The 24,632-nt window shown below is 40.6% G+C and overlaps 1 protein-coding gene across 2 annotated transcripts; it reads left to right on the forward strand.

Moving 5' to 3' along the window:
- Positions 1–3,317: 3,317 nt before the first annotated feature.
- Positions 3,318–24,632, forward strand: LOC144652510 (uncharacterized). Of its 2 annotated transcripts, none has more exons than XM_078512532.1 (9): positions 3,318–3,374; positions 4,719–5,748; positions 15,744–16,118; positions 16,969–17,640; positions 19,581–19,682; positions 21,392–21,569; positions 21,937–22,298; positions 22,587–22,816; positions 24,336–24,632. In XM_078512532.1, exons 2-9 carry the CDS (start codon positions 4,860–4,862, stop codon positions 24,627–24,629), a joined length of 3,102 nt encoding a protein of 1,033 aa, XP_078368658.1. In that variant the 5' UTR covers positions 3,318–3,374; positions 4,719–4,859; the 3' UTR covers positions 24,630–24,632. The 2 variants fall into 2 exon arrangements, with proteins under 2 accessions (XP_078368658.1, XP_078368659.1); XM_078512533.1 differs by having other exon boundaries at positions 3,322–3,374; positions 22,590–22,816.

Below are 24,632 nucleotides of genomic sequence, written 5' to 3' on the forward strand. Positions count from 1 at the left end.
TATTCTCTTTTTCGTTTGTTGTCAATTTGCTTTCAAAAGGAAACAAAATGAGCTGGCAAACTTTTTGCAATAATACTTCCTTTTTCGCTGTGACCTTTCTTTTCTTTTTCAAAGGTGATCACGTTTCCCTCTCCTGTCAGTCTGTCATCATTTATCTATAATACGCTGTTTTATTAGCCAAGACACATTTCAGTTACCAAAGATGTTTTTAGATCTTTTTTATGACGATGAATTTAGTAACATTCGGCAATGTGTCCACGAGTTCATTTATGTTTTTTAGTGACTAACTAGTGTTACTCTTACTAGATACTCTCGATCTAAACCACCACATCGGAATGTCAATAATAGATCGAGCCCAACCAAACACGATTAACGACCATGAGAAGTTTATTATTTCAAAAATATGAAAAGTTGCGTTGTTATAGCTGATGGATTGTCTAAAGAAAATACTTTATTTTTCGGGAGACACTGTTATCATTGTTACTGTTGTTCGCTACAGACAAATTATTGCAAATCAAGGAAGTATAACGAAAATCGGCCTATAACAGTATTTACAACGAATGAAGACCAAGAGACGGATTATCTTTCTTTGACCACAAAGCTAAATAACGTTTTTCACTTATCTTCTAAGAAAATAATCAACATTTTTTACCTCACACAGTCAGTATTTGAGAGATCAGCTTGCTCATTTCTCATGCAATTATATTGTCTATAAAAGTAGTCCAAAATCGATAAACAAATTCAAATCAAAACTTGAACATTTGTACTTCGTGAAAACTGGCTAAGTACATAAACAGAACTATGACAAGATTTTCACGAGTAGCTAACAGCGGCGCTGTTATAGGCTCAGACCTGTTTTAACATGAGCAGCACTCGATCCAATCAGCTACTTATGGCTTGCCAAGAAGTTGATCATGCGAGTCGGCTGAAGGCAGTGATGTGCGACCAAACCTCTATTGTGAATACTATGAGCGGTCTCTCTTACAACAAGAAGCCCAAGATAGGTCAGTTTACATCAGTATATGTAAATCACGACGCACGTGCCAAGATGCCCCGTCACGGTGCAATCTCGTTTCTAGACACTTTGCCGGTACTAAGCAGAAGAGCAGGTTTTCCGTTAAGGTTGGCTCTCATATGATCGCCCCGATCGTTTCTATTGCATGGATCGTTTGCAAATACTGAGTCGATCGTAGGCGATCGAAGCAATCGGAGGCGATCGGGGGTTCTCATATGATCGTCCCGATCCTCTGATATGACCGAAGACCTACGAAAAACATTCGTTTTAGCCCATAATAGCCTATCTTTGGTTCTAATTTCTTCGGTTATGGTTGTATATTTGCTGGTATAACCATAAAGTAGAGCCCGCTTGCAAAACCTATATCGTTTCTAGACCCTTTGCCGGTACTGAGAAGAGACCTAATCGTCAAACTATTTAGAAAAAGTTGCACTTCCTAAATATCTAAATAAAAAATTAGCATGAGTCCGCAAAATATATGTATACATATACAAACGACATATTCTTCTTCAGCGAAAAAGACGTAGATTGAGGAAATAATATGACGACGAGCGACAATACTTTTTTGAAGCGATCACAGCAAAGGAAAGAAAAAAAAGCCACAGTGAATCTTGAGTTTTTAAATGTCCGACCGCAATCTAGGGTATTCATCCGCATGGATAGAACAAAAATCCTTCTTAAATATAAAGCAATCCCTCTAACAAGTGCAAAAGGCTCCCACATCAAGAAGCGGAGAAACATAACAAGACAGCGATACTATTTTTTTATTGGTCAGGTAATTTTCCTTGTAATAATGCGACATCGCGGGGATTAAATTGCGGGAAACATGCAAACCTCTTAACAGTTCCTCATATATGGGATGTCATTCCTATCCAAAATTATTACTTTTAAAGTTTAAATCTATCTACACGAAGAGATATTTTGCTTAAATGAATAACGCATTTTTTATAATAAGACAAGTTATGCACCTTTTTTATAACAATTTGGCTGCGGTCACATCGATCTAGACTATCAACTATAGTTAGGACGGGAATAACTATAGTTAGCTAGCTATAATATTTCGGTAATGTGACCGCTTCAGTCTCTGCTCACCCTAACTATAGTTAGAAAATTTACGCCTCGGTGAGTTTAAAATAATACAGGCTAACTAAAAATATACCCAAGCAGGGTTCTTTTTTTAAACCTAAGTTTACAAACGAAAAACCAATCAGAATGTGACAATTCTCTTTGCACGTGCGAGATGAACATAAATATGCAAAATAAAGCTTGAAGCGAGCGGGAAAAAGAGAAACAACATGCCAATAAATTACATATAACAAATGTTAACAAAAATAAAGCTTGAATTCTTTGGCGTCCAGCATCTGTTAAAAGTTTTACCTTATTATACATGTACTACGCCGAGCTGCCATACAGACAACTCAGTAGACACTTTTGCCGGTCAACTTGTCTTACATTTAACGGATCAACAACAAGGGTTGTTGTGAACTAAATTAATTCAAAATTATCCTAGGGCTAATCAGAACTAACTGTAGTTAACAAAAATTGTGTGACCGCAAAGTCGACCGAAAGCACTAACTATAGTTAGGTATGACTTTATATAACTAGAGAATAACTAAAGTTAAACCTTAGTTACGCCGTAGATGTGACTGCAGCCCTTGTTGACTATTTAATATTCTAAGTGTGTGGCCTCACACAAGGATGTTATAACGCGGCCATCATAGAACATCTCTTTCTTAGAAAATGTATAGTGAAACAGTTCAAAACCCATATTCGGTAAGCACATGAGGTCGCGCAGTACCCTTTCAATTATTATGCAAGTATTTTAAAGAGTATGCACGAACTGTGCTGACTGAAGCCGACAACAAAAGAAATATGCATGAGAACGTTTTTCTTAATTTTTTTGTACAAGTAATTAAATGGGTTTTTTTTAGCTTGTGTCCCATGCGCTGGAATATAGCGAATTATCATAATTAGATTTACAGCTTTGAGTACAGCACAATTACTCACACCAGGGACGCGAAACAAATACTCTTGCATTTAAGCCAGAGGTGATCTTTTTTCGAAACCTCGATCGCGAAGCACGCGTTTCCTTATCTTCGTTAATTTTTAGGTAGAAGTTTTTTGCTCGATTTTAAATTTTAAGAAGAAAGGGAGGATTTCGTTGGAAGCGTCGGTATGCAGTCTTAACTGACTTTTGTGTCATTTTTATTTTGTTTTTTGACCCCTTGACCGTCTGCCAGATATAAAACTTCGTTTGACGTCACTGTTTTGAATAAATTCGAGGTCAACTGATTCACTCTCTTCACGACGACGGAGTATAGAAGTCATAGAAGACTATATTAACAGTACATATCTCCAGGTGAGTAAATTCCATTTACATTCTCGTTGCAAAAACCATTGATTGCTTCCACTCCTATTGTCTGGTTCGCAGACATTATGTAGGACACTGATGTACTAAAACCCGAAGCGACGAAACCACCGAAACGAAACGAAACCTAACCAACAAATAAAGCTAACTGCAAACAAACCGGTGTGAAGCTAACCGCAAGCAAACCGTAGTGAAAGCTAACCGTTTTATTTCGGTGGTTTCGTTTCGTTCCGTTTCGGGTTTTACTATATGCCGTATAAATGTAGCGCTGGTGTCGAAAGAATGCACGAAGCCTGGGCGAAGTCGGGATGAGATAACTTAACAAAAGCAGTAGCGGTCACTTTCAACAAACTAACCTAAAGGCTTTATAACCTTGAGCCATTATTTAAAATCCCAGCTCATGTCTACAGCTCTATTTGATGATCCTTTCGATGTAAGGTTTGTAAAACCCTTGTAAAAGGATATTTTAAAGCTCACAGTTTAGCTTAACCTAATTTCTTGTCTTTATTGAAAACATCATTGGATCGGGAGAATTTGAAAGTCACGGCGGTCCAGAAGCGGACATTCAATTTCGTTAAATAATCACCGATTGTTACATAACAAAACTTCCAAACAGAAACTAACAACAATCGTTTCACTGCAAATTTTTTTCATTTCGCCGGTCACTTAATTTCTTCGTAGACGTTCTTTTGGCTCGTCACGAAATCTTTTCGATGACAATTTGTAAATGGTGTTCGTTGGAGCGAAGAGATTTCGTGACGAGTCAGCACACACTTATGTTTTCATTTATGTGAGTCCACATACATGTATCACTCTCTCCTCCGCAGAGGCCACTTTCGTGTTTTTTACGGCGTGGGAAATGGGGAGAGGCCCCTTCCTCCCCCTGTTTTTTTTTTTTTTTTTTTTTTTTTGCCTTCCCCTACTAAAGGAGCCTCTGGGGAGAAGAGAGACGCCATGTTGTAAAAATTCATGAAGAAATTGACCTCGGCCCAGACTCTCTCGGAAATCGGGCGCCATTTTGAAATCATTATCTGGCAGAGGCCTCCGCTGCTTCGCCCTTCCCGTCGTCCCCCGCGCTCCCCCTATTTTTCATTTTTCGTGTTTTTCGCCTTCCTTCCCCCGTGTTTTTCGCCTTCCCCCACCAAAGGAGCCTCTGCGGAGGAGAGAGCATGTATCAGATTCGTTGGAGGCCGGCCTGATATAAAAGAAAACGTTACATGGCTCCACTTCCTTTTAGCTGCAAATCATCCTGGGTTATCTCTTTCTTTATTTATAATAATAGTAACAATTAGTAACTGAAGTTGCCAAGATATTAAAACCGTTTCTTGTTTGCAGGCCTCTTAAGGTGGGCACGACATCTTTACCAAGTGCAATTTATTTTGAAATCCTCGTAATCTTGAGCTACTCTTTAATCCATTACAAAGCTCAAAGTGCACTTAACAAGTGGTGTAGTCCAGTTATCGTCTGTGTCGTAAAATGGCTGCTGCAGCGTTGCCTTTAACAACTGAAGAGGCAAATTTTCTACGTATCGCACGACTTGTAATAATTGGAGGCACCACGCTACTGAGGGAGATTTTTGACAGCATATTCCCACCAGGTTATCTTCCCGTAATACTTCACAATCCTGTTACAGTGAAGCGCCTTCGTGAAGCACGTCTCTCTAAGCCACAGTGGGACTGTCTTTATCCTACCCCAGGGGTGTACGGCAAGTCAGCAGATTTTGATACAAGTCTGCTCTTCATGCTGCTTAGGACAATATGCTACCTTACCCCTCCTGCCAAAGGTTGGAATGCTCTGCCAACATATACCGACCACAGTTTAGCTGCCGAGTTAGCGAGAGTTAAATATTATCGTAACGTTGTGTGCGGTCACATGCTACAAAACATGATGAATATAACAGATGACGAGTTTCTATCTCTTTGGAAAGAAATCAGCGACTCCTTCTTGAGAATTGCGGGGCGAGTCAGCTCTGAAAAGAGAATTGAATGGCAGGAGGTCATTCATAAACTTTTAACGGAACCAGTTGTAACAACTGAAGCAGCAAAAAATGTACAGGAACTTCTAAGGTGGTATGCAAACGACACAGAAGTTATGTCTGAACTGACAATCCCAACTCAAGTCCCTTCCTTAGAAACGGTATTTCAAGAGAAAGCCCAGGGCATCAAAAAACTGCTGAGAAAGGAATTGAAATCCAAAGCCCAAGCAGACCAAGTAGTGAAGCATAAGGGATTAGCCGGTGTCGAGAGAGGGCTAGAAGGAACGACAAATATAGCAAAGGCCCCATTTCGAGAAGAATTCAATATCAAAGATCAGCCAAAAGAGGTGCTTCAACCCGCAGAGAAACTCACTTCCTCAGCTGGTGGAGGTAAGGTTAAATTTCTTTTTCTCTTCCAAAGCACATAAAGAGATCAAGTACGTTGTTGCCGCTACTTCTTTAGTCCCCACTGAACTCGCATAACGACAACAAATTTGATTTTGACACTTTTTTTAATGACCAAAGACACGTCCAAGTTTTTACAAAATCAGTTCCACGTGAGTCCGTCCGGGTGGTTACAAAGCTTTGCAAGCTACTTCATGTCATTGACACGAAACGTCACGATCAAAATAAAACAAAAATAAAATACTGTTCTTCGGCGGTAACATCCTCCCCCCGTGTTCGCCCGAACTAGTTGGTCGAACACTCTTCAAGGAGAGCAAGTTTTGTCACAGGGCGTCTCATCACTCCAAACTTCGTTTTCACGTCTGCTGATCTTACAATACTGTCAAGTCCGGGAAAGACTTTTACGATCCTGCCAAGGGGCCAGGAACCTCTTGAAACTGCGCGATCAACCACTAACACCAAATCTCCGACCTTGACATTTACAGTAGGTTGAGTCCATTTCTTTCGAGTAATCAAACCAGGTAGGTACTCTCTTAACCAACGACTCCAAACATGATTTGCCACCACTTGTGCTTGCCGCCAACGTTTGCGACTTGACAACTCCTTGTCATCAACAATACCGGGTGGTAAGTTGAGAGATCCTCTTCCAATGAGGAAATGATTCGGTGTCAGAGCTTCAAGGTCATCCACATCCGAGCTGACTTCAGTAAGCGGACGACTGTTCACAACCCATGCCACTTCAGCAAAGGCAGTCAGCAACACTTCATCAGTAAGAACTTGATTCTGTAGAACAACATTAAGGGCTTTCTTGCATGATCTTACAAGGCGCTCCCATACACCTCCCATATGTGGCGCAGCAGGCGGGTTAAAAACCCACTGAATTCCCTCTTGGCTCAACTCACTGCCGATCTTATGTTGATTCCAGCCATTTATGCATTCACGTAACTCACGGTCTGCTCCTACAAAGTTTGTTCCGTTGTCGGAGTAAATCACAGTTGGTTTACCTCTTAGAGCCATAAACCGCCTAAGGCACATGATGAAGGAATCGGTTGACAAGTCAAATGCAACCTCCAAATGAACTGCTCTAGTCACCAAGCAAGTAAAGAGACAACCATATCTCTTCTCCTGTTTTCTTAGATACTTTACTTTAAGAGGACCAAAGAAATCCACGCCAACTTTCGAGAATGGTGGTGCAACATTTAAGCGATCATATGGTAGACTTGCCATCAAGGGTGCTTCTGGTTTCGCTTTTCGCCTTCTGCAGTAAGAACACTGATGAAGAATCTTTCGCACTGTAGCACGACAGCGTAAGATCCAATACTGTTGTCTCAACTCATTTCGTACCTGGTCCACTCCTTCGTGTTTCAATTTTTCATGACAGCTCATGATGATGAGACGGGTCAACTCATGATCGGGTGCCAGTACCACAGGGTGACGACTGCAAAATGGAATATCGGCTCTCTCAATTCGACCACCTGCACGAATAATTCCATGTCCATCAAGGAAAGGTGAGAGGGATACCAATTTGCTCTTGTTCGAAACATGCTGTTTTAACTTGAGAACTGCAACTTCTTGAGGAAAGGATTCTTCCTGGGCAACGCAGATCCAAAACTTTCGAGCTTGCTCCATCTCTTCAACCAACAAGGAACCAATGCGACGTTCAGATTTGGGGTGCTTACAGTTAAAGATAAACCGTTTCAGGTAAGCAGTTACTTTGAGAAGCTTTGTTAGAGATGAGTAGTTCGCTGGAGATAAGAAATTGTTCTTTGAATCTTTCACCACACCAGTCCAGGCAACAGCCATTTCTTGGGCTTGTGGGTCATCATCGGACGGCTTGGGAATTTCAAGCTTTGCATTTCCCTTTGGCCATCTCTCTTCAGGTAAGTGTAAGAAGGCAGGGCCATTTACCCAACGACTCCCAGATGTAATAGAGCTCACTGGAAGTCCCCTGCTGCCATCATCTGCAGGATTTAACTGTCCAGGACAGTGGTTCCATTGGTTGGGTTCGGTGCTGTCCAGGATCTCTCCAATTCTATTAGCAATAAAGGCGGGGTGGCGCTTAGACACTCCACGAATCCACTGAAACACAGTACTGCTGTCTGTCCAATAATAGGTGGAGTCAATGATGTAATCATGTTCCTTAATCACTACAGCAGCCAATCTTGCACTCAAAGCAGCAGCCTGCAGTTCAAGCCTTGGGATGCTCAAGGGTTTCTTCGGGGCTACCCGAGTCTTCGCTGTAACAAATGCACATCGCACTGCTCCACTGGCATAGCAGAATCTGAAATAAGCCACTGAGCAAAATGCTTGTTCGCTGGCATCTCCAAAGACATGAAGGTCAATAACAGATGGGTTGTCTGGTATGTGACGATAGAAACGGGGAATGCGAAACTGTGCAATTCCGTCCAGCTCTTCCTGCCATTTGGACCACTCCTTTAGAAACTCTGGTGGTAGTGCATCATCCCATCCAATACCTAACTGCCACACATGCTGGAGGAAGATTTTTGCTCTGACCAGGAATGGAGCTAGAAATCCAATCGGATCAAAGAGGGATGCTATCAAACTCAGAATCTTCCGACGCGTGTCCGCTATGTCTTTCTTCACCACCTCATAGACAAAACAATCTGAGCTGGTATCCCAAACGACACCAAGAGCACGTTCCATAGGCATTACGATGCTTTCCTCCACGACTTTGATAGACGGGGCTCTTTCCGATTCTGGTATTTGCTCAATCACTTCTTTCTCATTAGAGATCCACTTGGTCAAGTGAAAAGCTGCTTCGTTTAGCATTTCAACAAGTTCTTGTTGCAGTTCCAGAGCTTGATCACTTGATTTAACTGACTTAAAAAAGTCATCCATGTAAAAGTTTCGCTTTACGGCCAAGGCAGCATTAGGAAACTGCTTCTCGTTATCTTCTGCACATCTCAATAGAGCATAGTTTGAACAGGTTGGCGCACATTTGGCTCCAAATATGTGACCTCTCACGCGAAAACGTTCCTTACGGAATCCGTGTGTTCGGCGAAACGCGCGGCAAGCGAACGGATGAGAAACGGCTCGATGAGCCGTTCTACACGGATACCGAGAACGGCTACACGGATGTAAATTTTTGTTACACGGATGAAGTTGAACGGCTACACGGATGTAATTTTTTTTCACACGGATGAAGTCGAACGGCTACACGGATGTAAATTTTTGTTACACGGATGAAGTTAAACGGCTACACGGATGTAATTTTTTTTCACACGGATGAAGTCGAACGGCTACACGGATGTAAATTTTCTTCACACGGATGAAGTCGAACGGCTGCACGGATGTAAATTTTCTTTACACGGATGAAGTCGAACGGCTACACGGATGTAAAGTTTCTTCACACGGATGATGTTGAACGGCCGCGCGTTTAACTGTCCCGCGCTGCGAAATCATTTCAAAGTCAAAGCATCCAAGCAGATTTTTTTCTCTTAGTTTTTCGCTTTTATGCTTCTACGCGCGTCACAAAATTAAATAAAAGAAGGCCGCCATTGTTTGACTGTCCCGCGCTGCGAAATCATTTCAAAGTCAAAGCATTCAAGCAGATTTTTTCTCTAAGTTTTTCGTTTTTATGCTTTTACGCGCGTCACAAAATTAAGTAAAAGAAGGCCGCCATTGTTTAACTGTCCCGCGCTGCGAAATCATTTCAAAGTCAAAGCATTCAAGCAGATTTTTTCTCTAAGTTTTCGTTTTTATGCTTCTACGCGCGTCACAAAATTAAGTAAAAGAAGGCCGCCATTGTTTAACTGTCCCGCGCTGCGAAATCATTTCAAAGTCAAAGCATTCAAGCAGATTTTTTCTCTAAGTTTACGTTTTTATGCTTCTACGCGCGTCACAAAATTAAGTAAAAGAAGGCCGCCATTGTTTGACTGTCCCGCGCTGCGAAATCATTTCAAAGTCAAAGCATTCAAGCAGATTTTTTCTCTAAGTTTTTCGTTTTTATGCTTTTACGCGCGTCACAAAATTTAGTAAAAGAAGGCCGCCATTGTTTAACTGTCCCGCGCTGCGAAATCATTTCAAAGTCAAAGCATTCAAGCAGATTTTTTCTCTAAGTTTTCGTTTTTATGCTTCTACGCGCGTCACAAAATTAAGTAAAAGAAGGCCGCCATTGTTTAACTGTCCCGCGCTGCGAAATCATTTCAAAGTCAAAGCATTCAAGCAGATTTTTTCTCTAAGTTTACGTTTTTATGCTTCTACGCGCGTCACAAAATTAAGTAAAAGAAGGCCGCCATTGTTTGACTGTCCCGCGCTGCGAAATCATTTCAAAGTCAAAGCATTCAAGCAGATTTTTTCTCTAAGTTTTTCGTTTTTATGCTTCTACGCGCGTCACAAAATTTAGTAAAAGAAGGCCGCCATTGTTTAACTGTCCCGCGCTGCGAAATCATTTCAAAGTCAAAGCATTCAAGCAAATTTTTTCTCTAAGTTTTCGTTTTTATGCTTCTACGCGCGTCACAAAATTTAGTAAAATAAGGCCGCCATTGTTTAACTGTCCCGCGCTGCGAAATCATTTCAAAGTCAAAGCATTCAAGCAGATTTTTTCTCTAAGTTTTCGTTTTTATGCTTCTACGCGCGTCACAAAATTTAGTAAAATAAGGCCGCCATTGTTTAACTGTCCCGCGCTGCGAAATCATTTCAAAGTCAAAGCATCCAAGCAGTTTTTTTTCTCTTAGTTTTTCGTTTTTCGGGTCGACAGTGTATTCCAGCGTAACACCCCGGCGCAACACGAGATCTCAAATCAGAAGTTGCATTCCGTCAAGCAACGAAACATTTTCTCGTTACTCGTTGAATTGAACTTAGTTTTTAGTCTTAGATAAAATTTTTATCGATGATCGAATGTTATATAAGCGAAGATATTTCAAGAGCAGAAAAAATAACCCGTGTCTGTTTAAAACGAGGTGTTTGTAAACAACACATTTACTAAGGTGCAGTTTTTAGCTCACGCCATTTGAATGTCTGTCAACTTTCTTGTATGTGTAGCGTGTAGCTTGAGCCGCTTCAAGGACTGACGAACTTTAAACGGATAGCTTTTGCTGCTCGAGCGGCTAAAAGTATTCTTTGCATGGAACGGTTGAACGGCTAGTAAATTTCTTCACACGGAACGGCTACACGGCTCGAACGGCAAGTAAATTTCTTCACACGGAACGGCTGCACGGCTCGAACGGCTAGTCAATTTCTTCACACGGAACGGTCACACGGCTTGAACGGCTGACAAATTTTTTTACACGGAACGGCCACACGGCTCAAACGGCCCATAATTTATGTTACACGGATAGCTTACACGGCTCAAACGGCATCTCTTTCCGTGCACACGGCTACTGAACGGCAAACGCGCGGCTATCCGTGTCAAAACGGCAAGTCCTAAGGAACGTTTTCGCGTGAGAGGTCACATATGTGACGCACATATTGGTAGACTTCTGTCGGTGATTCAGGGGATTGACGCCACAGAAAACGAAGGGAAGCTTGATCTTCTTCTGGGACAGCAACTTGATTAAACATTGCTTCAATGTCTCCTGAAAGCGCAACCTTTTCTTCTCGAAATCTCATGAAAATTCCAACAAGGTTGTTAAGCAAATCTGGGCCACTAAGAAGTTGGCTGTTTAATGATGAGCCTTGAAACTTTGCAGCGGCATCACATACTCGACGAACCTTCTCAGGTTTCTTGGGGTTCATAACAGGGTGGTGAGGAAGGTACCATTTGCGCATTGCTGGTGCAGTTACTTCCTCCTTAGTAAGCTTTTTTATGTATCCCTTTTCCATATCCATGTCAATAGTTTTCCTGTATCTTTCTGCCAACTCGGGATTACGATTAAGCTTCTTCTCCAGAAAATTCAGACGTTGAGCAGCTGCAGCAAAGTTGTCGGGAAGTTCAACATTGTCATCACGCCAAATCAAGGGAACCTCATAACGACCATCCGCCACCTTACGTGTACTTTCATCCAAGAACTTCATGACTCTTTCATCTTCAACTGAGCGCTGGGTATCGTTGTCATAACGACAACCAAAGTTCTCTGTTCGCCACCAAGTTTTAACCGTTTCATTGAGTTCCTCATCCGGAGTCGCCACATGAACTTTACAAACAGATTCACATTCTTGAATATGGCCAGGTAAGCGACCAGTAACAGTCCATCCAATCCTAGTGCGAACACCAACAGGGGAACCCTTTGGACCATGTCGAGTTTCCAGGGGAACAATAAGTTCCGGGACATCACTACCAAGGAGCAAAGTGACTTGAGTCCCAGCGACTTCAGTCAGCTCCAGGTCTGATAGGTGCGGCCATCTTTCTTGTAGCTCCTTGAGCTTCACTTTCTTCTCTGGCACATTCAGGTGATCAACTACAAGAACTCCATTCACATCAAATTGGGTACCAAAGTCATTCAATTGGCTGACTTGTACATTAACACGCTTTGTCATAAGCTCAGACGTTTTCTGAATTCCATTTAAGACCACATTTTCCAATGGACCATCCAAACCAAGTTTTTCAGAAACATCTGCTAACAGCAAGCTGCAAGTGCTTCCTGTGTCCAGCATAGCATATGTGTTGAAGTATCCCTTTGGACCACAGAGGGTTACTGGTACTACTTGTAACAGAACAGAGGTGTGACTGATTCTGTGAGATGTGTTAGAATGTTCAGTAGATGAACCAACTTCCACTTGTGCTGCTGGGTTGATAGCAGACACCGCATCACTGCTTTCCACCGAAACATTTCTCAAGTTGTGCAATAGAGCATTGTGGGGTCGCGTACACCCATTTACACCACACTGTTTTCGATTTGAACAATTGCTAAGCCAATGATGAGGACTTAGGCAACAAAAGCACAACTTATGTTTCTGTACTTCATTCAGGCGTTCTTCCACACTTAGAGCCTTAAACTTGGGACAAGAGGATAACTTGTGTTCCTGCCCATCACCCATAATGCAAGAGGACTTTGTTGGCCTGGGGCGAGGTGAAATGTTACTTGAGAAAGTGTTCTGTCTTTCAGCCATTCCATTTGATCCACCAGACCGAGGTTTCTTATGAGGTTGGAATGGAAACTTACTTGACATCTTTGGGTAACAACAATCATCATAAATATCTGCTTGACCTTTTAACCACACACTGAAGTCTTCAAGACTAGGTCGTTCCAGTTTGGTAGCTTTGGTGTTGTCCTTCCATTTGATTTTGAGCTCCTGGGACAGTTTGTCAACTGCAAGGGAAACATTAGCTTCTGCTTTCAGATCACTTTCATATCCAAACTTCTTAAATGTCCATACAGTAGTTGACACAACATCTGACAGATTTCTCACTTCTTGAGGTTTGTCATTTTGTAATCGAGCTGTTTTTCTCAGTTTGTCAAGTGTGACTTCCACAACAAGAGAGGGTTTGCCAAATCTGGATTCCAGTTCTTTCAGTGCTTCATAGTAGGAATCTCCACCATAACCATATCCTTCAATTGCAGACTTAGCTTTACCAATAACAGAGTTCTGAAGATGTTGCATTTTGCCATTAAGGGACAGATTAGCATCATGAACAATTGATTTAAACATTGAGGACCAATCAGACCAGTGTAAAGGGTCACCATCAAACTTGCTTAGTCGTAACTTTGGAAGAGAGTCACGAGTAGAATGACCACATATGGTTGTTTTCCGATTGCCTGTACTAGTTAAAGCTGGATGCTGCTCTCCACATTGTAAATCTCCAATCCACGAGTGATACAAAGGCAATGTTTCATTTGGCTTTTTCTTGTCCTGAGGTGCAATAAATGAAACAGCTGACTTTGGCTGTTGTAACAAAGGTAAAGGTGTAACAACTTTTGTTGGGTTGTCAGATGGCAATGCATTCCTATGATTTGCTCCAGTTCCTTGCAATAAACCAGGGTGTGGTGGAGGAATTACGGGTAACAGTTCATCAGGATTAGATGATGGAACAAATTTCAATGAATCATCCTCAAAATCAAGCAATCGATTAAACAAAGCTTCTGGATCATTAAATTCATTTTGTACCTTTTGTAACACTTCTGCTTCTGCTGCGAGGCGTGCAGCTTTGTCCTTGGCTTCCTGAGTCTTTCTTCTTTCTTCAGCCATGAATTTTAGCCTTTGAGCTTCATCTTGGACAAGTTCAAGTTTCCTTTTAACCTCCAGTTGTTTTTCGAACTCCTCCATTCTTCGCTGTTCCTCCAAGGCAAGTTGTTTTGCTTTAATTTCTGCTGAAGTAATTTTGGCGCGAATTTCGGCCGCTTGGGAGACATTTCTTGTCGAAGAAGTTTTCCATGATTTCACCGAACTTAATCCACTAGAACTTTCCTCTGCCCGATCGTCAAGATGTGCGTTGGCCTGTAGTTTAGCGTCTTCGACTCTATCGAGTTGTTCTTCATACCAATCTATTGCGGCTTCGTGCTCGTTCTCTGGAATCACTGAGGCGAGTTCATCATTGAGGCCTTTCGCTTCGACTAGATATTCCTGTAAGTTGTTTACATATCCACGTATAATCGCTTTTCGACCATACTGTTCGATGGTGGACTCTAATTTCTTCAACGTGTTCGTGATCCTTCTTTTGACGGCTGCCCGTTTGGTTTTTAAAGTAACAATGTTAGTACTCACTGTACGAGCTGAACCCAAATGGCCAAGATGGCGACCGCCATCAGTCGCTTCGGTCGACTCCATACCAAATTCCAAACTCTTCGCCACACCAAATTCCAAATTCTTCGATTCGCTCGTTCCAATCCGGCTTTCAAGGACCAGAAAATGTTGCCGCTACTTCTTTAGTCCCCACTGAACTCGCATAACGACAACAAATTTGATTTTGACACTTTTTTTAATGACCAAAGACACGTCCAAGTTTTTACAAAATCAGTTCCACGTGAGTCCGTCCGGGTGGTTACAAAGCTTTGCAAGCTACTTCATGTCATTGACACGAAACGTCACGATCAAAATAAAACAAAAATAAAATACTGTTCTTCGGCGGTAACATACGTTGACACGATTTCACACATTTAAAAAGCTGTCTTGCGGATTCCAAGTAAAATCAGTAGTAAATTTAATGAAAACTGGGACCTGAAATTGTTGATGGTATGGAATTTGTTAATTAGTAATGAAATTCATTATATCACGAATAAGACAGCTGGGTGGACGAACAGCTAAACTTAATGTAATCAGCAGCAGAAAACTGAAAGACCTAATTTTACAAATGATTCAAAGAAGCTCTAATTTTTGCTTTTATTGTGCCAAGTTTCAAGGAAGCAACAGCAGTAAGCAACTTTTTATGAATAAAACAACTTTAAACCGTGTTTAATAAAACAGCTTTTAAACATGTTTTGGCTTGTGTGAGAGTGGGGAACAAGCTAATCATGATCACGTTTACGGCTTGTAAAAAATAGAAAAAGAGAACATTAAACCATACCAAAGATATTCCAAACCTTGATATCTGTGTCACGACACGTTTCTGCAGGAAAGTCAAATATTTCCTTTTACTGCTTTCTGCTTTTCCCCGCTCTTTTTTTGATTTTACAACAATGTAACAAGCTTTTTTTTCCAACAATATTTGGGACCGTACTTCCGGGGAATTTGCCCTCAGTCGTTTTAACAAGCATTGCTTTGTTTTGCCGGTTTTGCGAAGACCTATATTTTGCCAAAACCGCATTGGTACGTGGTTAAAAAGTGTAAAAAAGCGGACTTGACCTAGGTCTCTGCTTGACACAAGTAACCTAGTTAGTGAATCATTGATCGTTGCATTCTTTCTAATCGATGACTGAGCCTCGATCTGTTTGCTAAATAAATGTGCTGTAAAGCATATACACGTTTGATTGCGTAATGTAAATAACGTAAAGTGGACATTGCAAATTCACAGTTAACGGTTCTTTTATTTAAATCCAATTTCTTGGCACAAGTTGAGACAGTTTTGGAGCAGGAATAGGGAATTGGAGGTGGAATAGGATTTTCACAAGTTTAAACTTTTTGTTTTTATATTTACTCAACAGCTCGTCTTAGACTGTATGTCGATTGTGAAATAATATCAGGAACTGGCTTACGAGAAGGATCTTCAAGGAAGGAACGGTTACCCCAAGAAGACTTCCAAGGCCCAATGGTAAAATCGGCGCCGAAAGGAGTTTTCAAGAAAGCCCATGACTGCATAGAGTTTCAAAAAAGAGCGAAAGCCGAAATTGAGCAGGTCCAGATAGCGGTAGAGCGTTTACGTTTTAAGAAAGCGCAGGGAGGGTTAGAAGGAACAACACATATAACAGAAACTGTAGTTCCGGAGGATTCCAAAGATATGAAGAATCAGCAGGAAAAGAAGTTTCAAGGGACAGACAGTCTCAGGCTGGCCTTGGCTGGCCGTCCGGAAGCAGTTGCATGTAAGCTGAAATCACTTCTATTTGTGAACGGTTGTTTTTTTTTTTTCACTTTTTCAGGAAGTCTTTTGCTTACATGCAGCCAATCCCCCCCGCAACTAGGAAAAATTAATTCGACAAAACTGTTCAAAGAAAGAACTGTAATGATCAATGTTACATTCGATCGTTTGTTTTGTGTGTTACCATCCCAATTGGCAGAAAACAGACGAAGCAGTTTTGCGAGTATTTTGGAATTAAATATCGAAAAAGGGGCGATGGGGGGCAGGGGTAGCCCTTTTTAAATCGTTTTCTTCAAACAGCTCACATCCTGAATCCATCAGGGTAATTTTTTTTTACTTTTCCATAACATCAAGAAATTCTTTACGTGCTTGTTAAGATATGGCTGCATGCCAAGTTGTCGCGTCGTTAACTATTAAAAAAAACGTCCAACTCCCTAACCCCCCTCGCCCCTCTGAGTAAAAAAGGTAAAAGTCTGTGTCCGAGCCAAGTGGCCCATATAGCCGGAGCTTATCCCGGTTTCCGTAGCATTAAGCGACTGAGAGTATTGCTACTCCCCCGTAGATGGGATGCCAGTCCATCGTAGGGATTACCCCCCAGCAGTAAATTCGCCGGTACCCATTTATACACCTGGGTGGAGAGAGGCACTGTGAGGGTAAAGTGTCTTGCCCAAGAACACAACGCAGCGCCCCGGCCAGGACTCGAACCCGGACCGTTCGACTCGGAGTCGAGCTCGCTAAGCATTAGACCCAAAATAAAAAAAAAAAATAGGTGTGAGATACAACTTGCGAAAGTTTTTTTTTTTCTCAGAAGTCTATCTCCCGTATTAAGGTTAAGTGCAATTGTTTTCAAACAGGTAATTCCCAACCAGGAGAAACTTCACAGGTATCCCTAGGAAAGTACATGGGTGCAGCATTAGGTCAAAATCTTCCGTCATTACAAGAATATTTGAACTTAGTTGCGCAAAATTACTTGAAGTTTTTTCAGCCATCTAAGACGAAGGATTTTGAAGGTTTCGTTGAATACCTTGAAAATGTGCGCAAAATCCTGAATGTTGACACACAGACAGGTCCTCGCCCACTACTTACAGATCGTGAGACCAACTCAATACCTGGCCCACCAGGAGAATCTTCACAGGCATTCCTAGAAGAAGTCAAGGGCGCAACAGTAGGACCAGGTTTTCCGTCATCACAGCATGTTATTCACTTAGTTGCGCACGGATATTTGCAGTCAAATGCCCTAACTAAAACGGAGGATTTAAAAAGTTTCGTAGAATATCTTGAAAATGTGCTCAAAGTGCTGATTGTTGACGCACAGCAAGGCAGCGTGATAATCACATTGGAATGTGCCACTCTGGAAATACTTGAAGGACTGTGGGAAGACTACAACACAGGCCACATGAAGGAAGTGGTGCAAAAATGTCTTGTAACGGACGATATTATCGAGGAGTTTGGTGACGTGATACTCACTGTAACCATTTCAGAGGAGGAATACAAAGCGTGTCAAGATTTTTTTTTTCAGGGTTCTGGTAAGTTCAAGTGGTTTTTTTTTGCGTACATGTTTTGCTCTAAAAATAAAAATTAATAAATAGCAGCGAGTTTGAGTGAACGGTGGGTGGTGGGCGGTCCGAAGGAGTAATAAAGTATAGTTGCTTTGTTGCTTTATGAATGCGTCGAAGAAAATTTTGCCATTTAAGTTTGTCATAAAGTTCATAGTCTTGCAAGTTAGCATCGGAACCTACTCTAAGTAATTTAGGCTAACGTCAGGCCTTGTGCAGCTTTTTTATCAGTGAGAATGCGCTTGTGCGCAATGCTGATTGGCATATTTTCCATCGACCTTGTAAACAGAGATGAAATACTTTTCACTGATATAACCATTTAACGATCGTCCTCAAAACTTCCATCCAAAATAAAACAGTTACAGCAACATTAAAATCACAGAGACCATTTCTGACGAATAAGCAGCAAAGGAGGCGTCTTTGAAGGGGACTTTGAGGGCGTCTTTAAATGGAACAGCATTGCAACGGTAGCTTCCATGGTGTTTTCAAATAAAGTGTTGTTTACTGCCTACTTAAATTGTTACTCCTCGGTCGTACACGCAAATCCATACCACCAGTGGTTCATGGTGGGGTGGGGAGGTGGCGACCGATGGACTCCCCCTCTAAGGTTATACTAACGTCGAGTAGAAACCCTTAGCTTGCTCTGCGTGATGACACAAGTTTTGTTGACTATGACAGCATCTGGCGTTATTAGATCTGCCATCTTGGATTTCACAATTTTCTTTGAAAGTCAGAAAATGACAGAAATCAAAAGAAAATCAAGCCAAGAAGATAGTGAAAAATATATACCAATTTTGCAGTTTTGTTTAAAGAAACTGGAAAAGAATAACAATTATGTCAAAAAGATGATATTTGGCTAAACCTACATGCAAAAAATCACGGACACACAGTTGACATATCAAAATTTCCGCCAGGGGTGAATAAATAGCTACTGAAAGAAAATCTTCTTCTTAAAGTTGCGTAATAATTTCAAGGGCGCGGCATCCCCCTTGTACGTCCGAGGGCTAAGTTATGTGTAAACAGCCTCTCCATTAAAGGGACTGTGTCACGGCTGAGTTAAGTTTATTTTATTAAGTTTTGCCAAACCTCGCTATGAAACTTTTTTTCGCAAAGAAATTACTTCTATGGAACTAAATGATAAAACCATAGTTTCACTCAAACCAAGTGTGTCTCCTGGGCGTTATAATTTAAAGTTACGAGCAAACAAGATTAACTTTGAAAACTGTTCAGCCCAACAATATTTCAAAAACCCATATCGCAATCCGTTTCAATCTTCATCGCTTTTGGCCATCCGAACTTTCTTTTGCATTTGTTGTGTTATTGAAATGTTTTTTCGATGATTTAGAAGGTTATTTTTATATTTCACCGAATTTGATGGTCATTTCTCATGCCTAAATTTAGCTAAAAAATTCGTGACACAAGTCCCTTTAACTGAACCGCGATCAATAACTGCATAACTTTTTAAACCTATTTTATGGGATCATGGCATTAGTATGTGAATTAGCATCAGGTTACAAATCATTTCAATCTTTCTTGCGGCATGTGATTTTCAACTGTTTGAAGAATTTAATGATTATTTTGTATTTGTCATTAAAGATGTGAATATTGTTCATCTCCGTGTAAGATAGGAATGAACGTTTATACGTTTGTCTCACGATAGAATCGCTTTGAGATGTTGATCGCGACGTTTCGACTGCAATACTGCTAGTCTTCATCAGGCGATGATGGTGAAGACTAGCAGTATTGCAGTTGAAATGTCGCGATCAACATCTCAAAGCGATTCTATAGCAGGACAAACGAATAAACATTTATTCCTATTTTGTATTTCTTGATAACTGATTCCAATTTATTCAAATCGTAATTACGTATTTGATGTTTTTCGATGTTTTTTGGATTGTTTGGTTTTACAGATGAGTCAAACACAGAGTGGAGTACAACTGGGAAGAGAAAGAAACCAGTTTCAACTTTACACTCCTTAGATAGTAAAAGAATGAAAATTGTTGATTATACAGGTATTCTTTTGTTATATTTGCGTTAGATCTGCTACAAAATATATATTTTCAATAGTATGTTTCTGATAAAATAAAAAAACTCGTTTCTTTCCATCTAGCTGGTTACCATGGGGACATTCATTTCTCAATTGGCCTCCGTCACTTTCCAAAACATACAACTTGATCAGTGGGACTGTTTGGCGGAACCTTCATTAGTTAACCTAAGCGCCAAATTTAAGAATTAAACTACAACGATATGTTAATCTACATATATATGTTGCATTTGAAGGACACCCTGACTCGCTTTGTTCATCTCCTGTCACGGAATATTTCGAGTGTGATGTTGCTTTTAGTAATGGTACGGATTAAGTCTTCACTGAAGTTAGAATCGGATAAAGGGATCAATTAAAACGAAACCTAAACATTTACGACAAAATTGCAAACTTTCTAATTGAATGAAACGCCGTGTGATTTAACTCTGACATTAAAAATAGCATATTACCCTCTGTGTTGCGATTATAAGTATTTTTTTACACAATATTTTAGCAATAGAAGACTTTTTCCGTGTTTACATAGCCTCATCTAAACACGAGGGGGGTTGGGAGAACATGAGCCAATCAAAATTCGTGTTATAAGAGTTCAACTAAAATTTGTGGCAAGTAGCGCCGTGTCGACGAAAGCGATTCCACGTAAATCTTGCAGAAAAATACGGAAAGTTTGGCAAAAACTAAACGAAATGCTAAAAAATACGGCTCTGTAAGGAAAGAACTTTGAGATGAGGAGTTTATTTAAGCTGGAAATGAATGTTTCTTCTACTGTCGTTTCCTCCGTCTTTGTAATGTGCTTCAAGCGTAGAATAAACCTCAAATTGACATCAAATTCTGCTTTGGTTTTCTGACAAATATCTCCATTCTTTCCTCTTCCCAAAGCCCATTTTGAATAAAAGAAATTCACGAATATTATTGCCAATGTAACAGTAGAATTTTTACGCTGAGAAAGTCTCAGAGAAAATACATTTTAAGCGTCATTTTAATCGCATTTTATGCAGATTTGACGGCAAAAAGACGGCAACCGATCGGCCGCGCAAAGTTTGAATTTAAGATTAATTTGTAGCATATAGTTGCGTTTGCTTTGACCTATAATTTTTTTCTAATAAAGAATGTCTTATAGGGAATTTTATTGTAGTACTTAAATGCAAAAATGTATTTGAAAAATGTTTACTGCGTATTTTGTTGCATATTTTGTCTTTCGCTTGAGCTCCCTCCACGAGCTTGTCTAGCGCTCACGATCATCGAAGCAGGCAAAGCGCTGTGGTTCTTCTTTCTTTTGTTTTTTTCCTCGGGCTAATGTAGGAAGAGAAAGCCGGAACACATGTCAAAATTTGATGTTGTTTTTCATTTCTTTAATATTTGTACTTGAAATTACTTTACAAGTCTTTTTGGCAGCTTTATATTAAATGTTTTTAAATTGTGCCGGGAAACACAGAAAGCGTGACGTCACAACCGTGTTTACATACTCTCATCTAAACTCACCTATCGACCAATGAGAGTGCGCGTACTATCTTAATTATTTTATAAAAGACCATCGAGTACCTAACATTTTCCCGAGCTACTTAATACTTGGTAGTCTAAGATATTATAAAACAAGTCAAAAACACAGCGGAGGACTCCGTTGTCTGTTTACGGTCTTCAAACAAATAATCCCAATACTTTATTAAATTGTTGCAACAGTTAAAACTAGCCAAGAAGCTGTTTCAGAGGATGCTATTGAAACTGAGACTGGATCAATGGACCAGGTGGAGACTGTATCACAGGCCGAGTCAGAACCATCACTTGATAGACTGGAGACAGTGTCAGAATCCTTGTCAGAGAATAAAATGAAAACTGCGTCATACGCCGAATCAGAGAGGTTGTTTTCGTTTTTTCTTTAGTTAACAGTTACTACATGTTACATCTTTGAGTCTTTCATAGCTACTTTTAGGCCATTTTCGTTTTCAAACGAAAGCTCTTTACAATGTTGATGCCCAATACGATTACATTGTGTATTAGCGTTGATTGTCACGGCCATAAAATTTTGCAAACATTGGGAGACCTGTCAAATTTTTCAGAACGTAGTGTCACTTGCATGTCGCGACATACGTTAACCAAGAAACATTTCAAAAGTGGATCAAGTCTTCTTTTTGTAATGTGGCACTCTTCTGCTAAAGAGTGGCGGTTTGAAATGAGAAATAAAACCACATTCTGTTAATTGACTTTGTTAATGTTATTCTTTCTAGATGGGAAATAAGCCCGAAAGGAGGAGTATGGAACCTTCACAACATCCAAGCTGCTGCTTGTATAACATTTCCCCGAAACGCTGTGACAAAACCTGTGCTGTTCAGGTGCACACTGTGGGAGTCTACAACAAATTTTCCACCTTTGAAGAAGGATGAGGCACTAGTAAGCAATGTAATAGTGCTGACTTACGACAATCTGCTCAGCTCCAATTTTACCGGAGATTTTGACAAAGAGGTGACAGTTGCCTTATGTCACAGCGCCACTAACCTTCAAGGATATGAAGTGGTGATCAGAGAGCTAGTTGATTCAGACAACAATGATTGGAGGGATTTGGAGACAACAAACATATGGCAAGCGTCAGGTAATTGCTTATATTACAATACGTGTCAATATGAAAATAAAACTTATCGGCAACTCGTTCGTAGCCCCGTTCCTTCCTTTCCACTTATACCAGAACTGTTTCCAGTTGTTTTTCCATAAGGATGATGTTTCTAAAGAACCTTAGCATTTAAATGGACTTCATGTGAATCGAACTAAAGAAAACAGCACTTTCTTTGATTATCATAAAAGCAACATTTTGCTTTCTCAATAAGACGTCCACAAACCGTATAAACAACTCTCTTCTTGCTTCACCTTTCTTTTTTTATAGCAGATACTCAACATGACCCCTCCTCAAAACCAAGAGTTCCTTTCGCTGAGGCCAAAGTTACATGTTGTTCCGCTTTTGCTGTTATCTGCCGTCTCAGGACCTACACATTCTCAACTAATGCCCTGGGGGAGTGCGATTTTACTTGTAAAGTTCAAGACTATCCGGACATGAGCGTGACAATCCCAGCCAGTGTTGTCCATAAGAAAAGGAACGTCCAGTTATTTCTAAAGGTATACTTATCGAATTATTTTATTAATCAAAACTATAACAAAATTCTCAAACGTGATTGGTTATCAGCAGCCTGATTTGAGCACTAATAGGACCGTGTACGGTCATGCTTGTAATTGGACAATGTAATAGGACAGTTTACGCGTCATGCCTGTGTAATTGGACAGTACGCGTCATTTTGCGCGCGCTGTTGTTGTGTATTTGTCGAGTAGACTGTTATGTTTTTTAGTATGCATAAAGACGTTTAACTATTCAACCGAAGGTTTACTAATTAGTTTCTTTCTCGAATTTTGTCAAAGTTTTGAGTAATTGGTAACAGGACTCTGTGTCGTCCAATTCTGCCTGTAATCATACTCGTGATTAAACAAATCGGACACCCGATTTTGTTAATCACTCGTATGATTACAGACCGAATTGGACTCCACTCAGTCCTATTACCATTATAAATCACGCTTACAAGTTTCTGTGTACACGAGATAAAAACTTCTAAGAGGTGCGTAAAGCTGCGTGAAAATTAAAAGCCAAAGTCAAAGTAAGTACACGCGAAACAAAAAGAGTCTAGTTAACTTCGGTACCACTCCCTACCAATAACGTTCCCTATTCTAAAATTAAGTGCCTTGTGGTAATAAAAAAGTATAATTTTTTTCCGAAAAAAAGTCTTGTACCGTAAAGCTAGTACGTTTTTTTCTGTGTTAAGTGACATTTATTTGGAAACGTTTGATGTTGATTGTTTTCTCTCTGTTTTTGTTACGTTTACATGCTTTTATGTTCTCCCTATATCATAACCAGTCACTATTTTGTCTCCTTACGTGCACCTATGTTTTTAAGATGCAATATTTTCTCCGATAAAACAAATTAACATTTTAGAAACAAAACACCTCTTCAAATACTAATAATTTTATTCTCTCTCCGTCACCCACCATGAAATGGATTTAGCCAATGACTATTTGCGCAATTTTACGGCACCGATACTGGTTTCGTTATAGCAATTAGGGCCTGATTCCATGAGCCGGGCTGGCCCGGTTAGCCGGGTTAATTTTGCCGAGATCTTGGCACGGTCTGTTAAACGCAACAAAAATCAACATTGCGATAACATAACAACCGGGCCAGGCCGGTTAGCCGAGATCCCAGTATCGCGATGCCGGGATCCAGCCAGGTAAGCCGGACCAGCATTAAGTTTCTCTTCTCTGAGCACACTGCTAACCACAAAAATCAAAACTATACGTTCTAAATAGGATGTAGAGGGAAAGCAGCTCGTGTAGCTGTATAAGTGTAGAAAATGAAACCCCAAATTGCTGGAAAAAGGTCATAAACATTACTCGACTCATTCTCCGCGCCAAAAACATTCGTGCTAAATTTAACTTGTCGTTCTTGATAAATCTAGTCCATCACGGGCTGGCTCGGCTCATGCAATACTGGGCTAGAAGCCATCTCGGCAAACCGAGCCAGCCCAGCTCATGTAATCAGGCCTTAGACTAACAGTGACCATTGCTGTCATTAAGATTTAATTTAAACTTCTAGGTGCAAGAAATCCCACGACAGTGGTATGCCCATAGTGGAATAATTATTGGGCCTGTCCTTCACATAACATGCTCCCCTGCCATTCAGCTTGGGGAGCCAGCGACAATTACTATGCCTATCTCGCTGCGAGCAGACAAGATTGTTTCTGCAGAATTTTCGTCTATGAATGTAAAAGTGTTAGTAAATACTGACGAGGAAACATCAGATTGGAAAGATATAACAGAACAACTGCCAAAACCAGCTGAATTGACGAATGGGGTAGTGACATTTCAAGCGACACATTTCACTAGGTAACTA

The sequence above is a fragment of the Oculina patagonica genome, chromosome 4 (assembly GCF_052425735.1).
Source record: "Oculina patagonica isolate OP01 chromosome 4, crgOcupat, whole genome shotgun sequence".
Lineage (NCBI taxonomy): Eukaryota > Metazoa > Cnidaria > Anthozoa > Scleractinia > Oculinidae > Oculina > Oculina patagonica.

Excerpts from the sequence above, each read along its gene's own strand:
- LOC144652510 (XM_078512532.1), top strand. The coding sequence starts at position 4,860 with ATGGCTGCTGCAGCGTTGCCTTTAACAACTGAAGAGGCAAATTTTCTA. Across the intron at positions 5,749-15,743 it reads CACTTCCTCAGCTGGTGGAG|CTCGTCTTAGACTGTATGTC; the intron begins GTAAGGTTAAAT and ends TTTACTCAACAG. Across the intron at positions 16,119-16,968 it reads CCGTCCGGAAGCAGTTGCAT|GTAATTCCCAACCAGGAGAA; the intron begins GTAAGCTGAAAT and ends GTTTTCAAACAG.